Source organism: Abramis brama (genome assembly GCF_963993115.1).
Source record: "Abramis brama genome assembly, chromosome: 11".
In the NCBI taxonomy this organism is placed as follows: Eukaryota; Metazoa; Chordata; class Actinopteri; order Cypriniformes; family Leuciscidae; genus Abramis; species Abramis brama.
Window position 1 is genome coordinate 34786093 of NC_139973.1, and position 21575 is coordinate 34807667.

At 36.5% G+C, this 21575-nt stretch overlaps 2 protein-coding genes across 2 annotated transcripts; one reads left to right on the plus strand and one right to left on the minus strand.

Moving 5' to 3' along the window:
• Positions 1–6885: 6885 nt before the first annotated feature.
• ube2g2 (ubiquitin-conjugating enzyme E2G 2) lies at positions 6886–15615 on the minus strand. Its single transcript, XM_084128251.1, has 6 exons — positions 15486–15615; positions 15110–15145; positions 14939–14984; positions 13212–13330; positions 8116–8256; positions 6886–7804 (listed from the first exon to the last, which is right to left on the minus strand). The coding sequence occupies exons 1-6, from the start codon at positions 15526–15528 to the stop codon at positions 7692–7694; spliced, it is 498 nt and encodes a 165-aa protein (XP_083984377.1). The 5' UTR covers positions 15529–15615; the 3' UTR covers positions 6886–7691.
• A 412-nt stretch (positions 15616–16027) lies between these two features.
• Positions 16028–21575, plus strand: cep20 (centrosomal protein 20). The gene is made up of 5 exons (XM_084128252.1): positions 16028–16117; positions 16371–16568; positions 17972–18056; positions 20178–20316; positions 20444–21575. The coding sequence occupies exons 1-4, from the start codon at positions 16090–16092 to the stop codon at positions 20305–20307; spliced, it is 441 nt and encodes a 146-aa protein (XP_083984378.1). The 5' UTR covers positions 16028–16089; the 3' UTR covers positions 20308–20316; positions 20444–21575.

Here is a 21575-nt window from a genome sequence, read left to right on the forward strand (position 1 = left end):
GAGAGCTCAAGGGGCAAAAGTGGTGTATTTAGAGAGACATTCAAATGAAACCATGTCAACATGAGAGGAGGGGCTCAGAAGGAGGTACAGAGGCTGAGAGAAAGGCAGACAGAAAGAGAGAGAGATTTCCTGCGGTCCTAATCTCAGCATTTCATTGCTTCATAACCCCCTCCTCCCTCTCTCTCTTTCTGTTTTATTTTCTTCCTCTGGGTGGAGTCCCTCTTGGTGTCCTGATTTGGTTCAGTCTCACTTGGTAATTGTTTTATTTTTTGTTTTTTGCTGTCCTTTACTGATCTGTAGTCGAAATTCTCCTTAACAACATGAATGTGTACATTGAGAAAAGCACTCTTGATCTTCATTGTTCAGTATTTTTAAACAAGATAAATGATTTGAAGTGCAATAAGTTAAAAAGTCTTAAAGTCCCCCTGTAGTCAATCATTTTATCACTTAAAACTCAACTTTGATCACCAAAATTACATATTTAAACGTTTTTTCATTGAAAAAAAGTATTCATGCCTTAAAACAGCTTGAATGTAACTCTAAACCCTTGCTTCATTTAGTATACTAAATAGCGCTTCATTTATATGAATATGCAAATTAGCCCCGCCTCCACTCAATCACACCAGCTCAGAGATCCACTTGTTGATGATCACACATTGACCTGATTGGTTACAAGGTAGTTTGTGACGTCAGAAACACCGGCGATTTCAAACTGTGTTTTTGAGACTGTCTTTGGTTCACTGCAGTTTTAAAGAGAAAATACTCAGCAATTGTTTTGACTTATGAATTTGCACATGGTTTGTCTTAAAGCATATTAAAAACACCACATACACACACACTGTAAAAAAAAATTACATCCCCAAGTCAAAAATTTCAAGTGACCGATAACATCTACATTTTTCAATTAGTCTGACGTATTATTTCTCATTGAGCCAATGTTAACAGACTATTGCAACAAGAATTTCACTTGGGCCAATTGAAAAATTTAGATGTTATCGGTCACTTGAAATTTTTGATTTGGGAGGGTTAGAAATTTTTTACAGTGCATAAACAATATTAAAAGCTGGATTTTCACCACAGGGGGTCTTTAAGAGAACATATTTTGAATTAACTGGCAACAATTTGTAAGTGAAAACCTAAAACTTTTTTTAAAAAAAATTATGGCTAAAATAGAAAAATAGTGTCAGGTTTGGGGTGAAGGGATGAGGTGAGGACTTTGAGAGAAAATGGCCTTTTATTTCACAATAAAAAATAAAAATAAAAACTACCCCATGGGGGAAAACAGGTGAATAAGGCAAGACTGGACAAGGTAAACAGCATCAGGCAGAGCAGGACAAGAATGGTAAATAACGACAACGAACTGGCACAGGACTGAAAGCACAAGGAAGAATAGGAAGGAAATCAGGAGGATAACAAGGGAGAGCAGGTGGAGCAAATAAACCAAAAATTAGGTAACAAGAAGGGCAGAGTTAAGACAATAGAAGAGCACATGGCACATAGAAACAAACATGACAAACCATGATGAACGAAAGTCTTATGGGTTTGGAGTAATTAATGACAGAATCTAAATTTTTGGGTGAACTATCCCTTTAAGATGAATGAATTAAAAGTCAAACTTGACCAAGCTCCAAAATTATGGTGCGTTCAAGTCGTGTCTTGAACAAACTTCAACTCCACCAAAACATTGTACTTACAAGTTTGAAAACTGGAGTCCCGAATTTCCGAGTTGGGGGCATCAGTAAGAAAAATGGCAGTATGTAAAAAAAATAAATAATTTACAATATTTTACTAATTTGCACGAACAAAATACGATAATATTGTACAATTACAATAGCATATATAACGATCCAGTTTATAGAACCCACATAAATTGAATAACAACATAAAAAAGCAAAAACACAGAGTCTCGGTCAGAAGACGTCAGTCAACCTGAATGATAAAATAAAATACCACTGGTGTTGCAATAAACCTTGCCTTCTCCCTGCTTCATTCATCACTCCATATCATCTGACGTCTTCTGACCGAGACTCTGTTTGCTCACCAAACCCTCACTCCACCTGAACCATTCCCATCACCCTACAGTTCCTTCACACATTCTTTATTCATCATTTTGCAGAAGTAAAGTAAGGTTTTATTTTACTATACTTTGAAAAATTTTTTATCATCACTCAGAATTACAATGTTGTGATGGCATTCATGTGTATTCAACTCATAAATACGTTATTTCCGACATGACTTGAATGTACCATTAGTCAACACGCAGCAGAAACAGAAAGTCAAAACGTTAAATAGTTGCATTTTCTCGTAAGAATTGGATTAGTTTTTAGATTAGTTAAGTCCAGACTGCTTAAAAAATATTCCCCACCTCTCCTCAACAAGCTGCATGATTCGAGGAATCACTCCTGTCCGTGGCTGTTACACCCCAGTGTAGTTTTCCCAGACATTTTTGTTTTGGATGATTTGTTTTTCTCTCACTCTCGGCCTCTCCCTCTTCTGGTACTTTTTGGGATGTACAACCCATTAATGGCTAAATGATGTGGGTGTTGACTAATTAGTGAGTCAGGTATTAGGTTACAGTCAACTGCTAGAGTTCTTTAGCACACATTCTACCCTACACAAACATACACACGACTACATTCATCTTTTAGCAGTAGCATAGATGGTACAGGATAAGGTGTGCAGTAAACGCTATAGCCTTGCCTGCTTGGCTAAATATCGGTAAATATGAGCAAATATGGCAAAGCTTGCCTTAGCAATCTATAACAAAGCACAACAGACCACTCAAGACAAAACATACATGATCACTCACTAGAATAGCAGGTTTGCTAATAGTTTGTGAGCTAATCAAAACAACATGTGAGGCTAAAGACCAGCATGCAGTTCACCTGACCCCACTTCACCTTTGTCGCTTAAAGTCTTTTTCACATCAAAGCCAGCAGAAAAGAAGGAACATTAGAGATGTTAAAAGGGGAGGAACACAGCAATTGAAATTCTTTTGGAAGTAGAACAACGGCCTTTGACAAACAGTTCATGTGTAATATGTAGTAATATGTAGTGGATATTAAAGAGCTGTGCTACTAGTTCATGAACTCTTGACAGAATCTTGCTTTCCTAACCTGTATATTTCTAGGAGATAATGAAATTTTAATCCCATTATAGTCCAGTCATTTTAAGCCAAAATGGGGGTCAACCTTGAACAAATTGCAACAGAAGCAAACTCAACTGATTTTGTATCCTCAATATGTCCTGAGTAAGGAAAAAAAAGTCCCGAAGAATCCCATTAGGGGAAAGTTTCGAAAAAGACAGGTAAAGTTGATTACTTACATCAAGACAAACAAAAAAATGTATTACGTTTTTTGAAATTGTTTGTTAACATGGACAAATGGAGCATAATCTAATTACGTATGTGCTAATTTGCATAAATACCACAACAGATCTAAACATTGGGTATAGCCAGGTGAAAATGTCTTGTTGAAACTTGTTGACATATAACAGTAAAATACTTAATGTTCTTAGGTCTGAATGGAACCCATTTAGGCTACCCATGAGCATTAATACATAGAGGCAGGAAGAAGGACTTTAGAAACCAGCCTTCCAAGACAGCCCTTTATCATAAAATGGTGCTTTGGGTTTCCATACTTCAACTTGTGTTGCTTCATAGTTTTGATGACTTTAATATTTAAAAAGTGGAAAAAAGGGCTTTAACCATTACAAGTTCACCCCCACCCCAAATATCTGTTTTATAGTTTTAAAAGTTATATTTTTAACTTTACATTATTAATGGCCAAATTGTCGCACCCAATAATTGATATTTGACAATGTTTGACAAAAGTTTTTAACTATACATTTTTACATTTTTGATGGCTTGTCGCACCCAATATTTGATATTTGACAATGTTTTGACATTTTTAAAATATTGAGATGGCCAATAAAAAAAAGAGGCATTTTATCGTTCTCAGAAACCATGCACAAAAACTTCAGAGCGACGCTTCAATTTTTAATGGTGAAAGGGTGCGAAATATGATGGAAGTATAGTCAAATGACAAACTACTTGACTTTTTTTGTCAAATTTCAACATTTTGAATTTAAAATATTATAGGCTCTTATTTGTGTGATTCATGTAATTCATAACTGAATGTGAAGAGACAAAAAGTATTTTTCCGGGTTGCATTTTCAACATATTAGGCATTCGAATAACGGGCCGTTTACATGACACCGTTTCAACTAAAAATGAAAAACTTTGTATGCATTTTGAACGTTCATGTAGGCCTACACGACAACATTGTTTTGGGGGCCTGAAAATGCAAGTTCCTGAAAATGGGTTTTAAAGTGCAAGTTTTTGAAAACAATACCTTTTTCAACTCCGTGTAAACTACAAAAACATGAATTTGTGAAAACTGTGACATCATGCGCATTATGTGTTCAGTATATAGGCGCATGCTAGTTTTTCTTTACAAAGTGACATTGCCAACTACTGGCCTAGCATGCATAATACAGCGTTTTTAATAGTTTTTGCGGATCCATGTGAACAGGATCATTTTGATAATGTTGTCGTCCAGTACATCGTTGTTACGTATTGAAGAGGTGCATATTTTAAAATACAAATATTTGCAAATAGTTATGATTACTTTACAAAAATTATTCTTGTGCTAACTGTTTTTCTTTCTCTTTATTAAATCTTTGATTTATTTAATTCCTTTAAATAAAAAGACAATTACCATTGGGGTATTTTTAAACTAAACAACCATCCAACCCAATGTTTAAGATATAGTTACAGTCTTGGAAAGAAGTATTGATAAAGAATAAAGAATAAGTAGGTGCGTTCTTTTGAAGTGTACATAAAACTTCACAAAAACATCTTGTGGACCAAATACGGAATCAAATGTAAACAAGTCATTACAAATTAACCAAAGCTCTGTTGGTTGATGCAGGTCAACCTTGACGTCAGTCTCAGGGTTGGGTGAACAACAAACTGGACTTTAGTGAACCTGTTTCAGATCAAATTGTTCAGGAGTGGTGTAACACATGATGGAGAGAGAAGGGAGTGATAGAGAGAGAAGGGAGTGATAGAGAGAGGTGTGTGTCATGTTAGTTCTTCTTTGAAAGATGTTGTGGTCTTCCGTTGGACCCTGGGGCTGAGCTGTGCTTTGAATCAGCACTGTGTGTGAAGTATCAGACATGTTTAGACAGGGAAACTCATCCCCTAACTGCAGGGTTTCGTCTCCCATTGATGAGATTCCAGAAGAGATGAATTTGAAGATGTTCAACGAGTTTGATTACAAGTCTATAGGATTGTGGACAGCAGAGGGGGGGGGGGGGGGGGGGTAAAAAGACTAAATAATAAATATAATTGTGCACAGATACAATAGCAAAATAAATGCTTCTTATGCTTATCCAGGCTGCATTTATTTGATAAAAGAATTTAATAAATGCAAATAGAAATGCAAGGAACATTTCTTATTATCAATGTTGAATACACTTTTTCCTGATTCAATTTTTAAATTGTGGAAACCATGATACACCCCCACTCAAAAGTTTGGGATAATTAAGATAAAATAGAACTTATTACATATTTTTATTGATCAAGGACACATTAAATTGATCAAAAGTGACAGTATATACATTTATAATGTTACAAAAGGTTTCTATTTTAAATAAACGCTGTTCTCTCAAACTTTATTCATCCAAACTATTAATATTCAAATAGAAAACAAGTTATTTTAAATTGTAATAACATTTCACAATATTTTTTTTACTTTATTTTCGATCTTTTGAACTTCTTTCAAAACATTAAAAACCTTAATTTCAAACATTTGACATTATAGATTTTTTGGTATTATTGTTCTTTTAGAGAGAAAGACTGTGTGAATCCACACAGGAGGTGATCAGAGGCATAGCTGTTTTGTCAGCAATTGACAGCGAAGTCATCATATTTGACATTCAATTACAGTAATGTGTGGGAGGCAATAGGTGTACAGAACAGCAGCTTCTGGCCTGTCAGTAAAAGGAAACCTGCGGTCTAGTATGCAGATGGTGAAGCAGATACACACGGAAGCAACTGTCCAATAATGAGCCACATCAGCTGATATGCCATTAAAAATAACAAGAGTTAATCCAGCCTCTGATGTGGTCAGATTCTGCAAATCCTGATTGAGCTCTGCCAAACCAAACAGGTTTGATATCCACCTCATCACCACATGCACAGTGTGGGGTCAGTAAGTTCTTTTTTTTTTTTTTTCGTAATGAAATTATTACTTCTATTCAGCAACAATCCATTAAATTGATTGAAAGTGACTAAAGACATTTATGTTACATATTTCAACAACCTTTTTTAAACTTTCTATTAATTAAAGAATCCTGAAAATATCATGTTTTCCACAAAACTATGGAGAACAGATGTTTTTAACATTAATAATATTAAGAAATGTTCCTTGAGGAGCAAATCAGCATATTAGAATGATTTCTAAAGGATCATGTGACGGTAATGACGCTGAAAATTCAGCTTTTCCATCACAGTAATAAGCATTAAAAACTTTTGAATGGTAGTGTATTTTAAAGGAGTCTTTTGTATACAGCTGCCTATGATTTAGAGAGAAGACAACACAGGAAAAAGTGCATGTAGGGAATTCTCTACATGGCAGGTAATGAGTTTTCTTAAACTGAACTTAAACTGTAACTAAATTACTACAGCATTTATCAAATTGGAAGTAAATTGGAAGCTTACCCCACTTTATCCTACTGTTACATGACATGAATTAAGCTGCAAATGTTTCCCTACATATTTGACAAATTTCCCTGTTTTCCCATCTGTGCTGGAGCAACATCAGAAGTGTGCAGAAGCCATTTTGGATTTTATACACGTAATAAAATAACAGAAGACGTTCATAAATCACAAACACTTATTGATTTTATTTGGCTATACAATCCTTGAGAACAGACAAAATACCAAATAAAGAAATGAAACATTTCTTAATTGAAGTGATGATGGTGTAAATCAATTATTTTGGTCTGTCTTTCTGCCAAAGGCTGGACAATTCCAGCTTGCTGCTGCAGAATCTTAAAAACATCAATAAATGCAAAAAGTGAAATTTGACAAAAACACTGACTTGTCTGTGCATTACCAAATTTCAACATTAAATGTAATCAAATGTTGGTAATTAAAATATTTATTAAATCTTGATCTTTTCCCACATCCTAAAAGATCAGTAATACAATCTGTTTATAAACAAATAAGTGGATGTGATAGTCACTGCGTCGTATGATTTCCTCACAATGCATTTTATTAGGAGGCATTAAAGCATGCATCAGCATACTGTCCTCAAACCAATGGTGATTCCACTGGTTATCTCATGGGTATAGACATGTAACAGGCATGACAGACAAACCGGCAGCCCAAAATGGCTGTGAAAAACGTTTCAGAGACCGATGCTCGACTCTCTATTAAACACTGTCCGGTGGACGCATGACATTTTGCCTTATTCAACAAAAGCCATTTGTCTACGCATCCACCCAATCACAGGAGAGGGGAAGACTGGGACGAGAGTATGAAAGCCTGGATGGGAATAAAGTGCTCACACTGGTGGAGGTAGGGGGCACACTACAACACTCACTCTTCTGCCGGGAGTTCGTATCCTCACAAACGTCAATCCTCACTGTCCTGGAGTGTGAGAGTGTGTCTGTACACAGGAGAGTCAGAGACCCAGAGATTTGCGCACAATCTGCTTAGCTAGTCGATTGAACTGCTCTCTGTCCTCACGCCACATCTTAGAGGCGTCCACGTTTGCGCCGCTCTCATCATTGGGCTCTGTAGGAGCAAATAGATCATTATTTACAATTAATAAAGGATAGGCACTGATGAGATGTAAATTATAAAAGGTATTAAAACATTAAAAATCCATTATTTACATTGATGCATAAAAAAGTATATATACAGTATATATATGCACAATACATATAATACAACATAACCTTTAAAACTTGCAGCGTTTATATATATCTGATCTCACCATCATTGAGATATATCGTTGATCTCTCAGGAACCACTTTAAGGCAAGACGGATCAAAACAACTCAATTGTGAAAAAGTTTCTTCATCATTAAGTGAATGGTGACTGACCGGCAAGCATGCTGACCACAGACAGCAGGATCTTCTCCACGCTCTGCACGGGACTCCACCTCTCAGCACTGCTCTCATAGCCCATGGGGTCATCACCGGGTGCATGCAGGATTGAGATACACACACGTCCATCTGGATAGACTACAAAAAACACACCACAACCAAGTTATGAAGTTCTGTTATGAGTTTACTGTTGCCCTTTGTCCTCTAGACATCTTTGCGGTCTTCATTGCCGGTTGACTGAATACATTTGAATAAACTTTCGACTTGATTATATCTGCATTTTTGTCTGTGACTCTCTTTTGTGCTGCAGCTGAAACAAACTCTAAATGGTGGATCAATTCACTGCATTTCATCCCACAGAATGAACTATTCTCCCAATTCATTATAAAAAGGCCATGAAAAGAGTTGAAATGGCAATTACGAATAGATGTCAGGGCCCTCAAAGGATCAAAGAACATCGATTTCTGCTAAAATTGTCTAGCACACAAATAAAGATGGACCCTGGATCAGGCCTGAATGAAGCCACCCCCGCACTGCACGGTATCAGCCACTCAACAGCACAGCTGATGTTATCTCCTCTTTCTCTCCACAGATAAGGACAGTGATCAGAATCTGAGCCGTCCAGCTCTGATAACCGCCTCCAGAGCCCCGGCTCCATCAGAGGACAGCAGGCTGGTCTGCTGCTATCTGTGGCCTGCAGGAAGACCTTTATCTGGGCCCACTTCCCTGTCCACACATCCACCAGCAGGACCAGAGGAAATGCCCTAATCTTTTCAATCGGTCGTCTTCTTCGATTAATCTATCGATTATTTTTGGAATACTGAATTCATCCTTTGGTTAATTTAGCAATAAATAATAACCAATAATTTAGCAATAAATAATAACAGTAACTAATCTATGTATGAACTTTTTCTAATGATATTAATCATCACAAAAGATAGTGGAGGCCTAATTAGGAAAGGTGTTTACTATGGCTGCGTTCACACAGACACTTTTTGGGATTTACATCAGCAATTGCCTACAAGTGCAAAATCTGAAATGTTTAGTTCATTCAGGAGATTAAAGTAGCTGCTTGAATATGTTTATTCAGCTGATTGATCAAACAGCTGAAGCCACAACCACATTCTAACTAACTAACTAAAGCTGTAATAGTGATAGTATCAAACATGGGCAGTGTCCATAAAACCGTGAACTTTTAAATAAATGAGCGCGTAATTAAATAAATGAGTCCAATCGAGGTGTGAGTTCATCCATTAGACATTTTAAATAACCAACAACAGCGATTAATGCTTTGTAAGCGGTTGCAGAGCGGTTGTTTGAGCCGTGCGTCTCCCAGCCTCGCACATACGGCAGCTCGTAAAAAAACGGAGTGCTGTATGAACGCAGTCGTATTAAGCGCAAAATATGGGACTGACAACCATATTCTAGAGCTATGTAAAAATAGTCCAAATTATAGTCCAAATACTTACGCTGCAGTCTCATAATTTTGAGGTAGAAAAGCCCCAGGATAGAAGTTGTGCTGCTGTGGGTGAACTATCACGGCAGGCCATTTCAGTTTCAGAGCACCATTTTATTCAGTCTCGGTTTAAAAAATGTCCATACTTTAGATCAGGCTCGATATTTTTGTAATCACAGCTGATTTCCAGTATGCCTGGGAACCACCATCATTGGTGAACATAAACAGCGAGACAAATCGACGCATTGCACGCAAATCAACTCATTTACACGCAACGTTTCAGCCCTAGCCCTAACCATAAAGAAACTTTAGGACAGTCTACACTCTTCTACGTCTATGGACTGTAACTGCATTAAGGTTTCTCAAACCTGCTCCTGGAGGCTCCACAACACTGTAAATTCTAAAATGGATAGTTTTGACTGTTGAAGGGATAGTTCACCCAAAAATGTAATTACTTACTCACCCTCAAGTTGTTGCAAACCTGTATGAGTTTCTTTCTTCTACTGAACAAAAAATAATATATTTTGAAGAATGTTGGTAACCAGACAGTTGACGGCACCCATTCCATTCAAGGAACACAAATACTATGGAAGTCAATGGATATTGTCAACTGTCTGGTTACCAACATTCTTCAAAATATTTTCTTTGTTGTTCAATAGAAGAAAGAAACTCATAAAGGTTTGGAACACCATAAGGATGAGTAAATGATTTTCATTTTTGGGTGAACTAGCCCATCCCTTTCAAAAATTCAGTTTCAGCATCATTACTCCAGTCTTCAGTGTCACATGATCCTTCAGAAATCATTCTGATATGCTGATTTGCTGCTGAAGAAACATTTATTATTATTATCAATGTTGAAAGCAGTTGTGATGCTTAATGTCTTTGTAGAAACCCTGATTCTTTAATGAAAAGAAAATTCAAAAGAACCGCATTTATTTGAAATAGAAATCTTTTGTAACATTGTAAGAATGTCTTTACTGTCACTTTTGATCAATTTAATTTAAGAATTATTTTCTTAAAATAAAATCGTACTTTTGATTGGTACTATATATAATGTATACTATATTTTTTTTAATAATTTCCATAATTTAAGTTTAAAGATTCAAGACTTTATTTTGATGAAAAACTGAAAATAGACGTTAGAATTTCAGTGTGTACAATGTGCATTTTTGTAATGTGTAATTGTAATGTGAAATTCTGTAATTTCCTTTTATGCGTCACGTTATTTGATTTACATTAGGGTTGGGCGGTATTACGGTAATATCGTATACCGCGGGGTCTTAAAATAGCAACGGTATCAGTTTCAATACCGTCATTACCGGCACTTATATATAATATATAAATATAATTTATTTAATGCCTAAAAATGCTTATGTGTGGTTGTCATCAAGTGACAGTGTGGAGGAGAAAGAGAGAGAGAAGGGAGAGGCGGTAAATACTGACGAGGCAATTTGTAAATTGTGCAATAAAAAGGTGACCGCGACAGATGGAAACACCTCTAACCTAATGTCACATCTCCGAAACAACCACCCACTCACTGCTGCGAGGATACATTTTGCCCTGAGTTCATTAAATAAGCGCATTAGTTCATATTTGTTAAAATATTATAATGTTATTTTTTTCATCTATATTGATAATGAAAAGTGAACAGCACGAGTAAGATGTGATGCATCGGGAGTCAGAAATTTTGACCACTTAATTAAGTTTCGTTTTGTAAAAGGCCTTTCTTTAAAGTGAATTTCGTTTTGTATAAATTGTATCTTAATTTTAATAAATTTTTCATCAACCAATTGCCTGGATTTAATAAATAAAGAATCAAATATAGCAGACAATAATAATGACATGATCGTGCGCTGGCTCGCCGCGGTCACTTGCATTGAAATCTCATCATAAATTAACCGAAACACAGTGTATGCCTCACAGACATGACAGATAGGCCTATATCTAAATAAAGCTTGAAATTTCATTAAACGAAACAATTCAAAACGAAAAGAAATAGGCCACTCGCTGATTATTTAATCCATGATGTGCATTTCTCTCTATGCACGTTCATACGGAGATGGCGATCATCAAATTCATTAAACGAAACAATTCAAAACGAAAAGAAAAAGGCTAGCCTATACCTTCTGATTATGTAATCCATGATTTGCATTTCTCTCTATATATGCGCATTCACTAGGAGATGGCGATCGTCAACTTAATCTTTGCAGCAGACGCTGACAGAAAAGTTGTATTAATAAAAATCAATGGACGCGTGTCACCGGATTTACAAATGCACTTCTTGCTTGTTGCACGCACACATTTCAAAATAATGAGATATTATGTTGAAAAAATGTATTAATAATAATAAAACACCTGGCGTTAAAAAAATATTTGGCGCCGCCATATTATAACGGCCCACGTATTAAAAATAGTCAAGTCTAAATCGGGCTCGGGCTCATAATTACATTTAATGGTCAGCCGGGCTCGGACACAACGTGCACCGATATATTTATTTATTTATTTATTTTTGCCTGATCTGGTATTCAGTTTCTGAACGGTGTAGGCACAAGCCAACAGTTTGGTGACGCCGTCTGAGCCTTATGTCATAATTTTTAATTAGTCACGGTAATACCGTATACCCCGGTAAAATAGGGAGGAGGTTTGACGGTATCAAAATTTGGATACCGCCCAAGCCTAATTTACATAATAACTTATAGCGGTTAGAAACTATTTTAATTCAATGTGAAAATATAGTGAACCTGTGTGTTTTTAATACATGTTAGATGTGAAACACGCGCCAGATTTAAAGGAGTCATAACCTATTATTACCTTGGATACCCACGCTCTATTATAGTCTTTCAGGCCCTTCTAAAAAAGAAAAGTGGAAAAAAAGTGGAAAAAAAAAAACACAGAGCTCCTCTGACCCTTATTTCTGAAGGCATTATTGTCTCGCGAGATCTGATGCGATATTTTGGCTGTTGTGGACGGTCATTGTAATAATGCAAATGAGGGGCGCATTGATTGGTGGCAGGAAGGAGGGGGGTTGACACCGCAGGTAACGCTTCAGCATATCATTCCAAAATGACATCATGGCGCAAGTTGTGAACGTTTCTGCATCTTTCACGGTCGAGTGCGTACTTCGAATCGGAATTCAGTAATGGCAGCGCTCGACTGAATATGAGGGGGAGAGGGGCAGGGCGGGCTTCCTGCAGCATAGGTCTGCGGTGTCCATATATGGTATATAGAAATTAACATCACGTATTTGAGTGCGCGTGCACGTGGGCTGGTTGACGAACCCAGGGGTAAACAAACGCTTCACTTTTAAATATCGGCTTCCCGGCCAGTGTATAATCGTTAGGCAATCATAACATACATTTTTTCTCGTGGAAAAGTGAAAATTACAGGTCATGACTCCTTTAAATCAAGGCTAATGAAAACATTATGTTGTGAACATTGTTTATTCGCCAATTACTTTATTAATTAATTAAATAACAATACTAAAAACAATTTCTAATGTGAATATTTTGTTATAAATAACTGTAACATAAAACTTAATTGAATTGAAGCAATCTGACATTCATGAATATTTGAGTCACCAAACCCCACGTACACTGTCTGAATGCTGAATGTGTAGTCCAGAATAAAGACCACTCACTGTTTGGATGGAACATGTCACAGGTGAATCTCATCTTGGGGGGGCTGAGGGGGTAGTCTGAGGGGAAACTAAGGATGGCAGGGAACACACCGCCCTCAAAACATGTGTCCTCTGGTCCCCTAAAATAAGAAAACAAGAAAAGATTTTAGAAAATGCTGCAATATATCCAGACAAGCAGGACCGCCATTTATTCATTTTTATCATTTAATGCTTTGTTCTAAAGCTCAGCGTTGCAACAGAGCTAATAAAGAAACAATGAACTGAAGCATTCCAGTAGTGACCCCTCGACCCCCCAAAGCAGCAGCTATAATGTCTGGATAAGCTATTACTGTAATGCCCGCAAATCCCTAACATTCAGTAGTTTTATTAGAAAATTTAAATCACATTTACACAGATTTACACAGGCATCTTTTCAGAATGAATTACTCTGAAATTCATTTTTCTGAACATAATAAAAATCATTAACATCAGGAATTAGATGAACCTACATGGTGTGCAGAAGTCTCTCAAAAAAACAACGCAAATGAATAACCCAGTCTAACGGCATCTTTTGGTTGAGGACAAACAATATTCCAAATGTATATTTGTGAGAATCACTTAAAAATATGAGGCAAGAGAAAACATTTACAATCTTCCGCATAAAATACATGTACTTAAACATAAAAAATAAACCTATTAAAAAAAACTGCACAATCACAATCATAAAATCACACAACTTCATAAATCTGAATGATCTACTGACAGCATTGGCAGAACTTTATAGAATCATTTTAAAGGCCCATTTAACATGCAAATCTCTTTCTGTTTACTTATCCAGCTGTCTATCAAATACAGTTTCTATGGGCAGATATTGATCGGTAATCATGATGAGGAGCGCATCAAACGAACACAGTTCCGTATCTGTGGAACAGCTGTCGGGGAGTTGCTAGGGACACTGTTCCTTATTATGCTTGGCAATAAGTTTCACTTATAAACTTATCAGTCAAAACCACTGATCTAACCACCAGTTTGGTTTACCGGAGGACACTGTTTGGCCTTATCCAAAATCAAAATCAGTTATCATCACTTTTTCCATGTGTTATGATTCTGCGAGTAACTTGTCTCATGCTTAATCTACAAACAGACATAAACGACACCTCAATTTTTCAGCTGCTGAGGACAGGTGTGCTATTACTTTTCTTAATAATAGGACATTTTTGTCAGTTCATTATAAGCATGCACTGCAGGTATGTCGTCTGCTGCTTTAAATGCTTGAGCTCAGGATGGATTCTGATTGGATGTCAATGTTTTTTTTTATCATCCATAAGCTGGGAAAAAAAAATTATTGTGAAAGAGATTCCATCCGTATTGATTCTCTGTGGCAATAACGTTATAGCTGTGGTCTATTGTTTTGGGAGCATTCATAATAATTAAGAAAAATGTAAAAAATTATTTTTAGCATATATTTTTATTTTATTTAACATTTTATTGTCTGCGTTGTGTAAGTACACTGCAAACTAAATGGATTAATACGAATAAAAAAAATATTTACTATACTGAATGAGCGAAATCAAGCTATGGCCCTCTCTGCTGGGTCACACAAGACATGGCAGAGAAAATCTGTTTGAATTGAAACAGTCACTAAAATGTCGAGAAACATTTTCTCAACCACACTGAGCAAATTAACCAAAAATAAATAAATACATAATAATAATAATGAAAACAAAACAAAACAAAATAATACTTACATAATCAGAGCCTCCCATTCAAAGAAATTCTCCTCATTTACAGGCCCTGTAGGGATGAAATGAGTCTCAATCAATATTCTTATAATATAACGTTAGATAAATCATTAGATAAGTTACTCTACAGTAAAACCAGGTTAATGGACCAGTTTAAGTAACTGCCCTATTTCATACCTGCCACAATCCCCTCTGGAGGGTTGAGAGTTAGTTCTGAAAAAAAAAAGATCAATTAATTAGCTGTATTCATGTAAATATGCTGAACAGTAAATACATATAATATAAATCATCATCATCATCATCACAGTTTATTTCAGTGACAGCACTAGACTAAAGAAATTAGTTTGTTCAGTGCGACTTCTGTTGCCTTACATCCTATTAATAATTCATACTGTCATCATATGTCAGCGAAGTTCTGGAAGTAACGTTATCTGTGTCTGCTTGAGGGGACACCCGCAGCCAAACTGTTGCTACCAAAACAGTGTAAAATCCACAAGTCACAAGAACTAGCATTGCGCTGCCTTTTAAATGTAATTGCCAATAAGTGACTTACGTTTGTATTCGGCCATGAGTCTTTTTAAAGCTGTTCCAGCCATTTTACAGCCTGGTCTAGAAAGAAGTTGTTTTGGCACGAAGGGGTGACGACAACTGACACGATGAAAAGGCTTGTCCTTCCGGGACAAAAGCGAGCAAAGAGTTTCGCAAGCGAAAGATTTGCCACTCCACCTTCACTTCCGCATGACGTCAGGTGGCTGTCCACGTCATCTTTCCACTGACATAACAGATCAAATTTGACTTTAAGTTGGAAAAAGGACTAAAGGAACACCCTGAAACTCTCTTAATTACTTGTAATATATGTTGATTAACCTCATAGAGTTATTTATTTATTATCTCCTTCGACGATGTGATGCTTGGATTTATGGTGTTTGTGTTAAACAATGATAATGCTTTTTTTGTTATTTAAAGAGACATACTAAAGGTTCAAAATCGACTTTATTTTAAGAAATGTATTATTTGATTTTATTTCGCTTTTGAAAACCAATATGAACCAAATGTCCCTGGCCAGAGTGGAATGGCTACGTATTAGTCCAACTGTGTACGTAGTAAGCGCAAACGGACCTCTAGCGGAAGCGTCTGAGAAGTGCAGAAGGGTTTCAATGGCAACCATCACAGAGTTGAAAAGCGGTGAGCTGATACTCAAAAATTGCAATAATGCATTATATAATAGTGGTTATGATTATTTTGACAGTTTTTTATGTCAAGTCTACCGTCGTCACGTTTCATATTAATGTTGTTATATGTTTTCCAAAGCACCAAATTTCTCCACAGTTGTTGTTTAGGTTAGCCCAGCTGAGTGCAGTCTCTCTCTCTCTGTGTGTTTCTCACATTAATAATCTACTGCTGTCTCTCTCTGTTCTCACATGAATCGTCTCTATAGCCTTAAAGGAGACGCTGGAGGCCCGTGGGGTGCTCGGGCAGCTGAAGGCGAGGATCCGGGCGGAGGTGTTCAGCGCGCTGGATGACCAGAACACGCCGCGCCCGCCGCTGTCGCACGAGAACCTGCTGATCAATGAACTGATCCGAGAATACCTGGAGTTCAACAAGTATAGACACACTGCATCAGTGCTGACCGCAGGTGAGCAGATGAGCCCTGCAGGAAGACCATGTGCACGGTCACTCATTATACTCATATAAAAGGGTTAACTTTGTTCACCCAAAAATAAAAAATATCCCATAATGTACTCACCCTCAAGCCATCCTAGGTGTATATGACTTTCTTCTTTCAGCCAAACACGATTGGAGTTGTATTAAAAATATCCTGGCTCTTCCAAGCTTTATAATGGGAGTGACTAGTACATGAGTTTCTGAAGCCCCAAAAAAGTGCATACATCCATCATAAAAATCCATACGGCTCCAGGGGGTTGATTAAGGCATTCTGAAGCAAATCGAAGCGATGCGTTTTTCTAAGAAAAATATCCATATTTATAACTTTATCAACTATAATCACTGGCTTCCCGTAATGGCCATACGCAAGTCTAGTTCCGGTGTGATGAACAATCGGGTCCGGCTGAAGAAATGGGTCCGGGCTTAGGACCCAAGCAATCCGATTGGTTCAAAGCACGTTTTATGGGTAATCGCTTAAGTGCCTGGTTATAAATCATACAAAATCACTTTATTATAGAAGACGTTTGTACTACGTTATAACGAGTCATCAATGTATTTAATGTATTTTACATTATACGTTTCATATACTAGTATTTAACCGAAGCTATAGATTGTGAAATTAAACATTTCTCGTTGTTAGTGTGTTTTTTAGTTAGCTTAGATAGTAGCATAGCATTCAGCTAACGTTATCCGATGATCGTGCTATGAGCTTTACCTGATATTACTGCACTGATACTGCCTTACCATATCGCGAGAACAGATTTAGATCAGGCATACTACTGGCATACTAATTGGGTCCTAAGCCCGGACCCATTTCTTCAGCCGGACCCGATTATTCACCACACCGGCAGAAGAGTGACCTCTGACCTGACGCATGACGATGATAAAGCAAAACAAAACACCGGTCATTTATTCGAAGTCTAAAACAAGTCTACTACTCTCACCTAAGCTTATGCTACTCCTACATCCTACATCATGCGTCAGGCCAGAGGTCACTCTTCCGCCGTAACTCGACTCTAAAACTAGTGATTATAGTTTATAAAGTGATAAATATGGATGTTTTTCTTACAAAAACGCATCGCTTAACCCCCTGGAGCCAAATGGATTACTTTTATGATGGATGGATGCGCTTTTTTGGGATTCAAAATCTCATGTACTATTCATTCCCATTATAAAGCTGGGAAGAGCCAGGGTATTTTTTTTTACATTTCTCTGACTGTGTTTGGCAAGAAGAAAGTCATATACACCTAGGATGGCTTGAGGGTGAGTAAATTATGGGATCATTTAAATTTTTTGTGTGAACTAACCCTTTAATATAAAATGCATTATAAAAACAAACCTTTGAAGTTTGATTTGTTTAAAATGATGTATCAGAATCAGGTCAGCCTGAAGTTCCCTTGGACCGTCAGTTCATGGCCAATGAGCTCAATGTCGCAGAAGATTCAAGTGCCAAAGCAGTGTAAGTATGATTGTGACAAATAAGTCAAACTTTATTCATAGAGCACTTTTTAAATTAGCATTTACAAAGTGAATAACAGTGTACAGTACAGGCCTCAACAATAAGGAGGCCCAGGGTTAGTGTGATGGACTGTTACTTTACCTATTGTAGTGCTTATGATCTTCTATTTCAATAATTTGATGATCATGTACATGGTTTTATAATCATAATAATATAACAATAAACTTTATTTTCTATAGCACCTTTAAAAGTTGTATCCTAGTGCGCTTTACAAGAATAACAAAAATTAAAGGAGAAATACAAACATATAACAGAAGTGCATTCATAAAAAAGAAATGCATTCAGATACAAAATACAAAATAAAAACATGCTATCAAAACAATTCAAGAATTAAGTAAACTGTATAGAATAAAACAATTACATAGTAATCAAATAAAAGCTACCCTAAGAAAATGAGTTTTAAAGGAAGATATAAAAACACTAAGAGATTATGCTTGCCTAATCTCAGAGGGCAGAGAGAGGGCTAGTTTTGGAGCAAATGTAGAGAAAGCCATATCACCCATAGGTCTTAAACAATTTGATGGAACAGTTAAAAGACCAGCTTCGGAGGAGCGGAGATCACACGTTTGGGTGTAAGGGCTTAAGATCTCCAGGAGCCATACCATGGAAAGCCATGGAAAGAAATTTTAAGATAAATTTTAAAATCAGCACAAAACCTGACCTGGCAGGTCAAACATGCATATATGTTGGGAGATACAAGAAAATAAAACTGACTGAGTAAATGTAAGAAGTACTAGAAAGTTAATAGAAATTAAAACAACGAGAAATGTAAACGTAGAACAAAGTAAGGAGAAAAGAAAATTAAATTAAAGAAGTTAAGAACAAGAGTTCTTTGAGTGTGATGCTTTATAATAGTGCAAATTGAGTCTGATTATGAGATCCTCTGCTTGGGACCATGTAGTGATTCAAATCTGACTTGACACTTTCAGCCATGTTTTAAATACGACCAGCAAGGATTGTTGGCGCAACACCATGAAGACATTTAAAAATGTAATAAGAGGGTTGTTGTAATCTGTTCTGCGAGACACAAGCAGAGTGTGATGTGATTTAAGTGCTAGATGTGATTCCTGTCTAGTACGAGGAAGCATTCTTGTTGCTGCATTCGGAACTCACTATAAGTGTTTGATAGAGATTTTTGGTAAGTCAGCCAAAACACTACTCCAGTAGTCAAGGCTAGATGTAACTAACACATGAATGAGTTTCTTGCTCAGACCAACATATATGGTGTTACTCGAATACTCAAGGTGATGATACACAGGGCAACTTTTTGAGCAATGTTACTGGGCAATCTTGCCGAGCGATTGTTGCTTGGGCACTTTCCCATTGAAAATGGGCAATACATTTCTATCTGGATAATTTAGATGGGTCGTGGGCCCTGTGTCTCATCTGGTTGCCCGTTGACGGCAACATTGCCCAGCAACATTGCTCAAAAAGTTGCTCTGTGTATCATCACGCTCACTCTTACCACCAGAAACACTTTATCTAAGCTTTTATTCATTGCATATTTAAGGAATAGACCACCGCAAAAATAAGACTTTGAACTTTTTTCTTCTGTGAAACCTGAAAGTAGACATTTTGGAAGAATGTCCATGCTGCTCTTTTCCGTACAATTAAAAGTGAAAGGGTTTAAAAATTACTCACCCTCACTTCGTCCCAAACCCGTAAGACTTTCAATGGATAAAAGCCTAAATTTAATCTGTTCATCATATAAAACGATCGAGTCTCTTCAGAAAATTGAATTAGTTTTCATATGAATTAGTTTTACGATCTCTTTATGAACTTTTTGAAGCGTCAAAGTGGTAGTTGCGTGGACTTGTCAATGTAGGGACAGAAATCCCTCATATTTAATTTAAAATATCTTTATTTGTGTTTCAAAGATGAACGAAAGTCTTACGTGTTTGGAACGACATGAGGGTGAGTAATTTATGACAAGATTTTAATGTTTGGGTGAACTATCCCTTGAATGGTCACCAGGGGCTTCAAGCTCTAAAAACTGAATTTTCATTTTTGGGTGAACCATTCCTTTATGCTTTTTGTATTGCTCTTTCTTCCTGTTTTTAGGCCATTGATGTATGGATTGCTCCATCATTTCCTCAGCAGTAAAGAAGAGCACAAAGGAAAACTCTTCCTAAAAGGCTCGGCAACAGTGCATTCACAAGAACCACATGGCCATCTCAATGCAGAGTCATAACCCTGATGGGTAAGAGAGGGCTTGAGTTTGATTTTACTTGTACATATTGTTTTGTGTAAACTTGTGTAAGTGTAATTTTTAGTTTCATAAGTCTGAAAAGCTTTCATCCCATTCAGCTGCTTTTTTGTGTTTCCAGCTCTGCAGTCATCAAGAACCAACATACAAGAGGACGTCATATGATCACAGATAGATAGTGAGGGCACAGTTTCCATTCAAGAGGCCAAAATATTCTGTCACTCTAGTTTTAGATATTGAATATATCTACATTTCATTTTTAATGTTGTTTTTTATATTCATAGTATTAGTTATTCAGTTTAGGTTCTTAAGAAAAATACAGTCCGTTACAAAATAGTCATATTCCTCATGTATTAAATGTAAATAGTCTTGAGATCTGTTTAACTGATTTTGAATTTGATGTGTTTGTATCCTTTTCTTTTAAATTCTGCACATGCAATATTAAATTTACATTTGCAGTAAAATAACAGCCTTATTTTTAGTACACATATTTGTTACTAATTTTAGCTACATTCGCTATGACAATTATGCACATTTTGGTCATTTCTGCATTCTGAGTTGAAAATGTTAGCTAATCTTAAGATAAGTGCTTTGAGTGCTCATCTTAAATGGCAGTACATTAAAGAACTGTCAAAACAAACCCAGATTGTGAGATAGCTTCATGAGTCTTTCTGGTAAAGCCCCAGGTCCTTGAACTTTGAACATTCTTTCTTTTGATTGGTTTTCATCCTTCACTCTCTTTTCATCTTGCCAAAGCCAACATATCTAGGAATGACATTTGAACTACAGTTTCTTGTTTAAGCTACTCTCTTTTTTCGAACCTTTGACTGTCTAATGAATTGTCTGTATCATCAGAAAGTACTTGTACTTCAAAACAAAAAAAATAATCTCATTCTTTAATTTGAGTGCTTCTATTGAGAAACTTTTAAGACTCTCAGCTGTGTTGTACTATGTTTGGTTTTCTTTCACCTCAAAACAGCACAGCTCACAAACATTGTAAACATCATCTGTTGCCAAGTTCTTCAAGTTTACACTTATTCCTTAAAAGGTAAGTCACTTCATACTCACTCAATACTTCACTTGATAGCTTTTTGCACTGATTATTATCACAGATAAGGGGTAATAAAGAAGTTTGTTGGAAGCTTGATGAAATTTTCCCAGTGCATTGTCCCGATACATTTTTTTTCATTAAAAGGTTATCATCAACAGATGGATCATGTGAAATATTTTAAATAAATACGAGCAGCCAAATC

Bases quoted from the DNA above. Each gene is read 5' to 3' on its own strand.
- ube2g2 (XM_084128251.1), bottom strand. From the start codon at position 15,528: ATGGCTGGAACAGCTTTAAAAAGACTCATGGCCGAATACAAAC. The intron at 14,985-15,109 runs GTATGAAATAGG...TCATCCCTACAG, and splicing joins TCCAGAGGGGATTGTGGCAG to GGCCTGTAAATGAGGAGAAT. The intron at 8,257-13,211 runs GTGAGTGGTCTT...TGTTTTTTGTAG, and splicing joins TGACATGTTCCATCCAAACA to TCTATCCAGATGGACGTGTG.
- cep20 (XM_084128252.1), top strand. From the start codon at position 16,090: ATGGCAACCATCACAGAGTTGAAAAGCG. The intron at 16,569-17,971 runs GTGAGCAGATGA...ATGATGTATCAG, and splicing joins TGCATCAGTGCTGACCGCAG to AATCAGGTCAGCCTGAAGTT. The intron at 18,057-20,177 runs GTAAGTATGATT...TCCTGTTTTTAG, and splicing joins GATTCAAGTGCCAAAGCAGT to GCCATTGATGTATGGATTGC.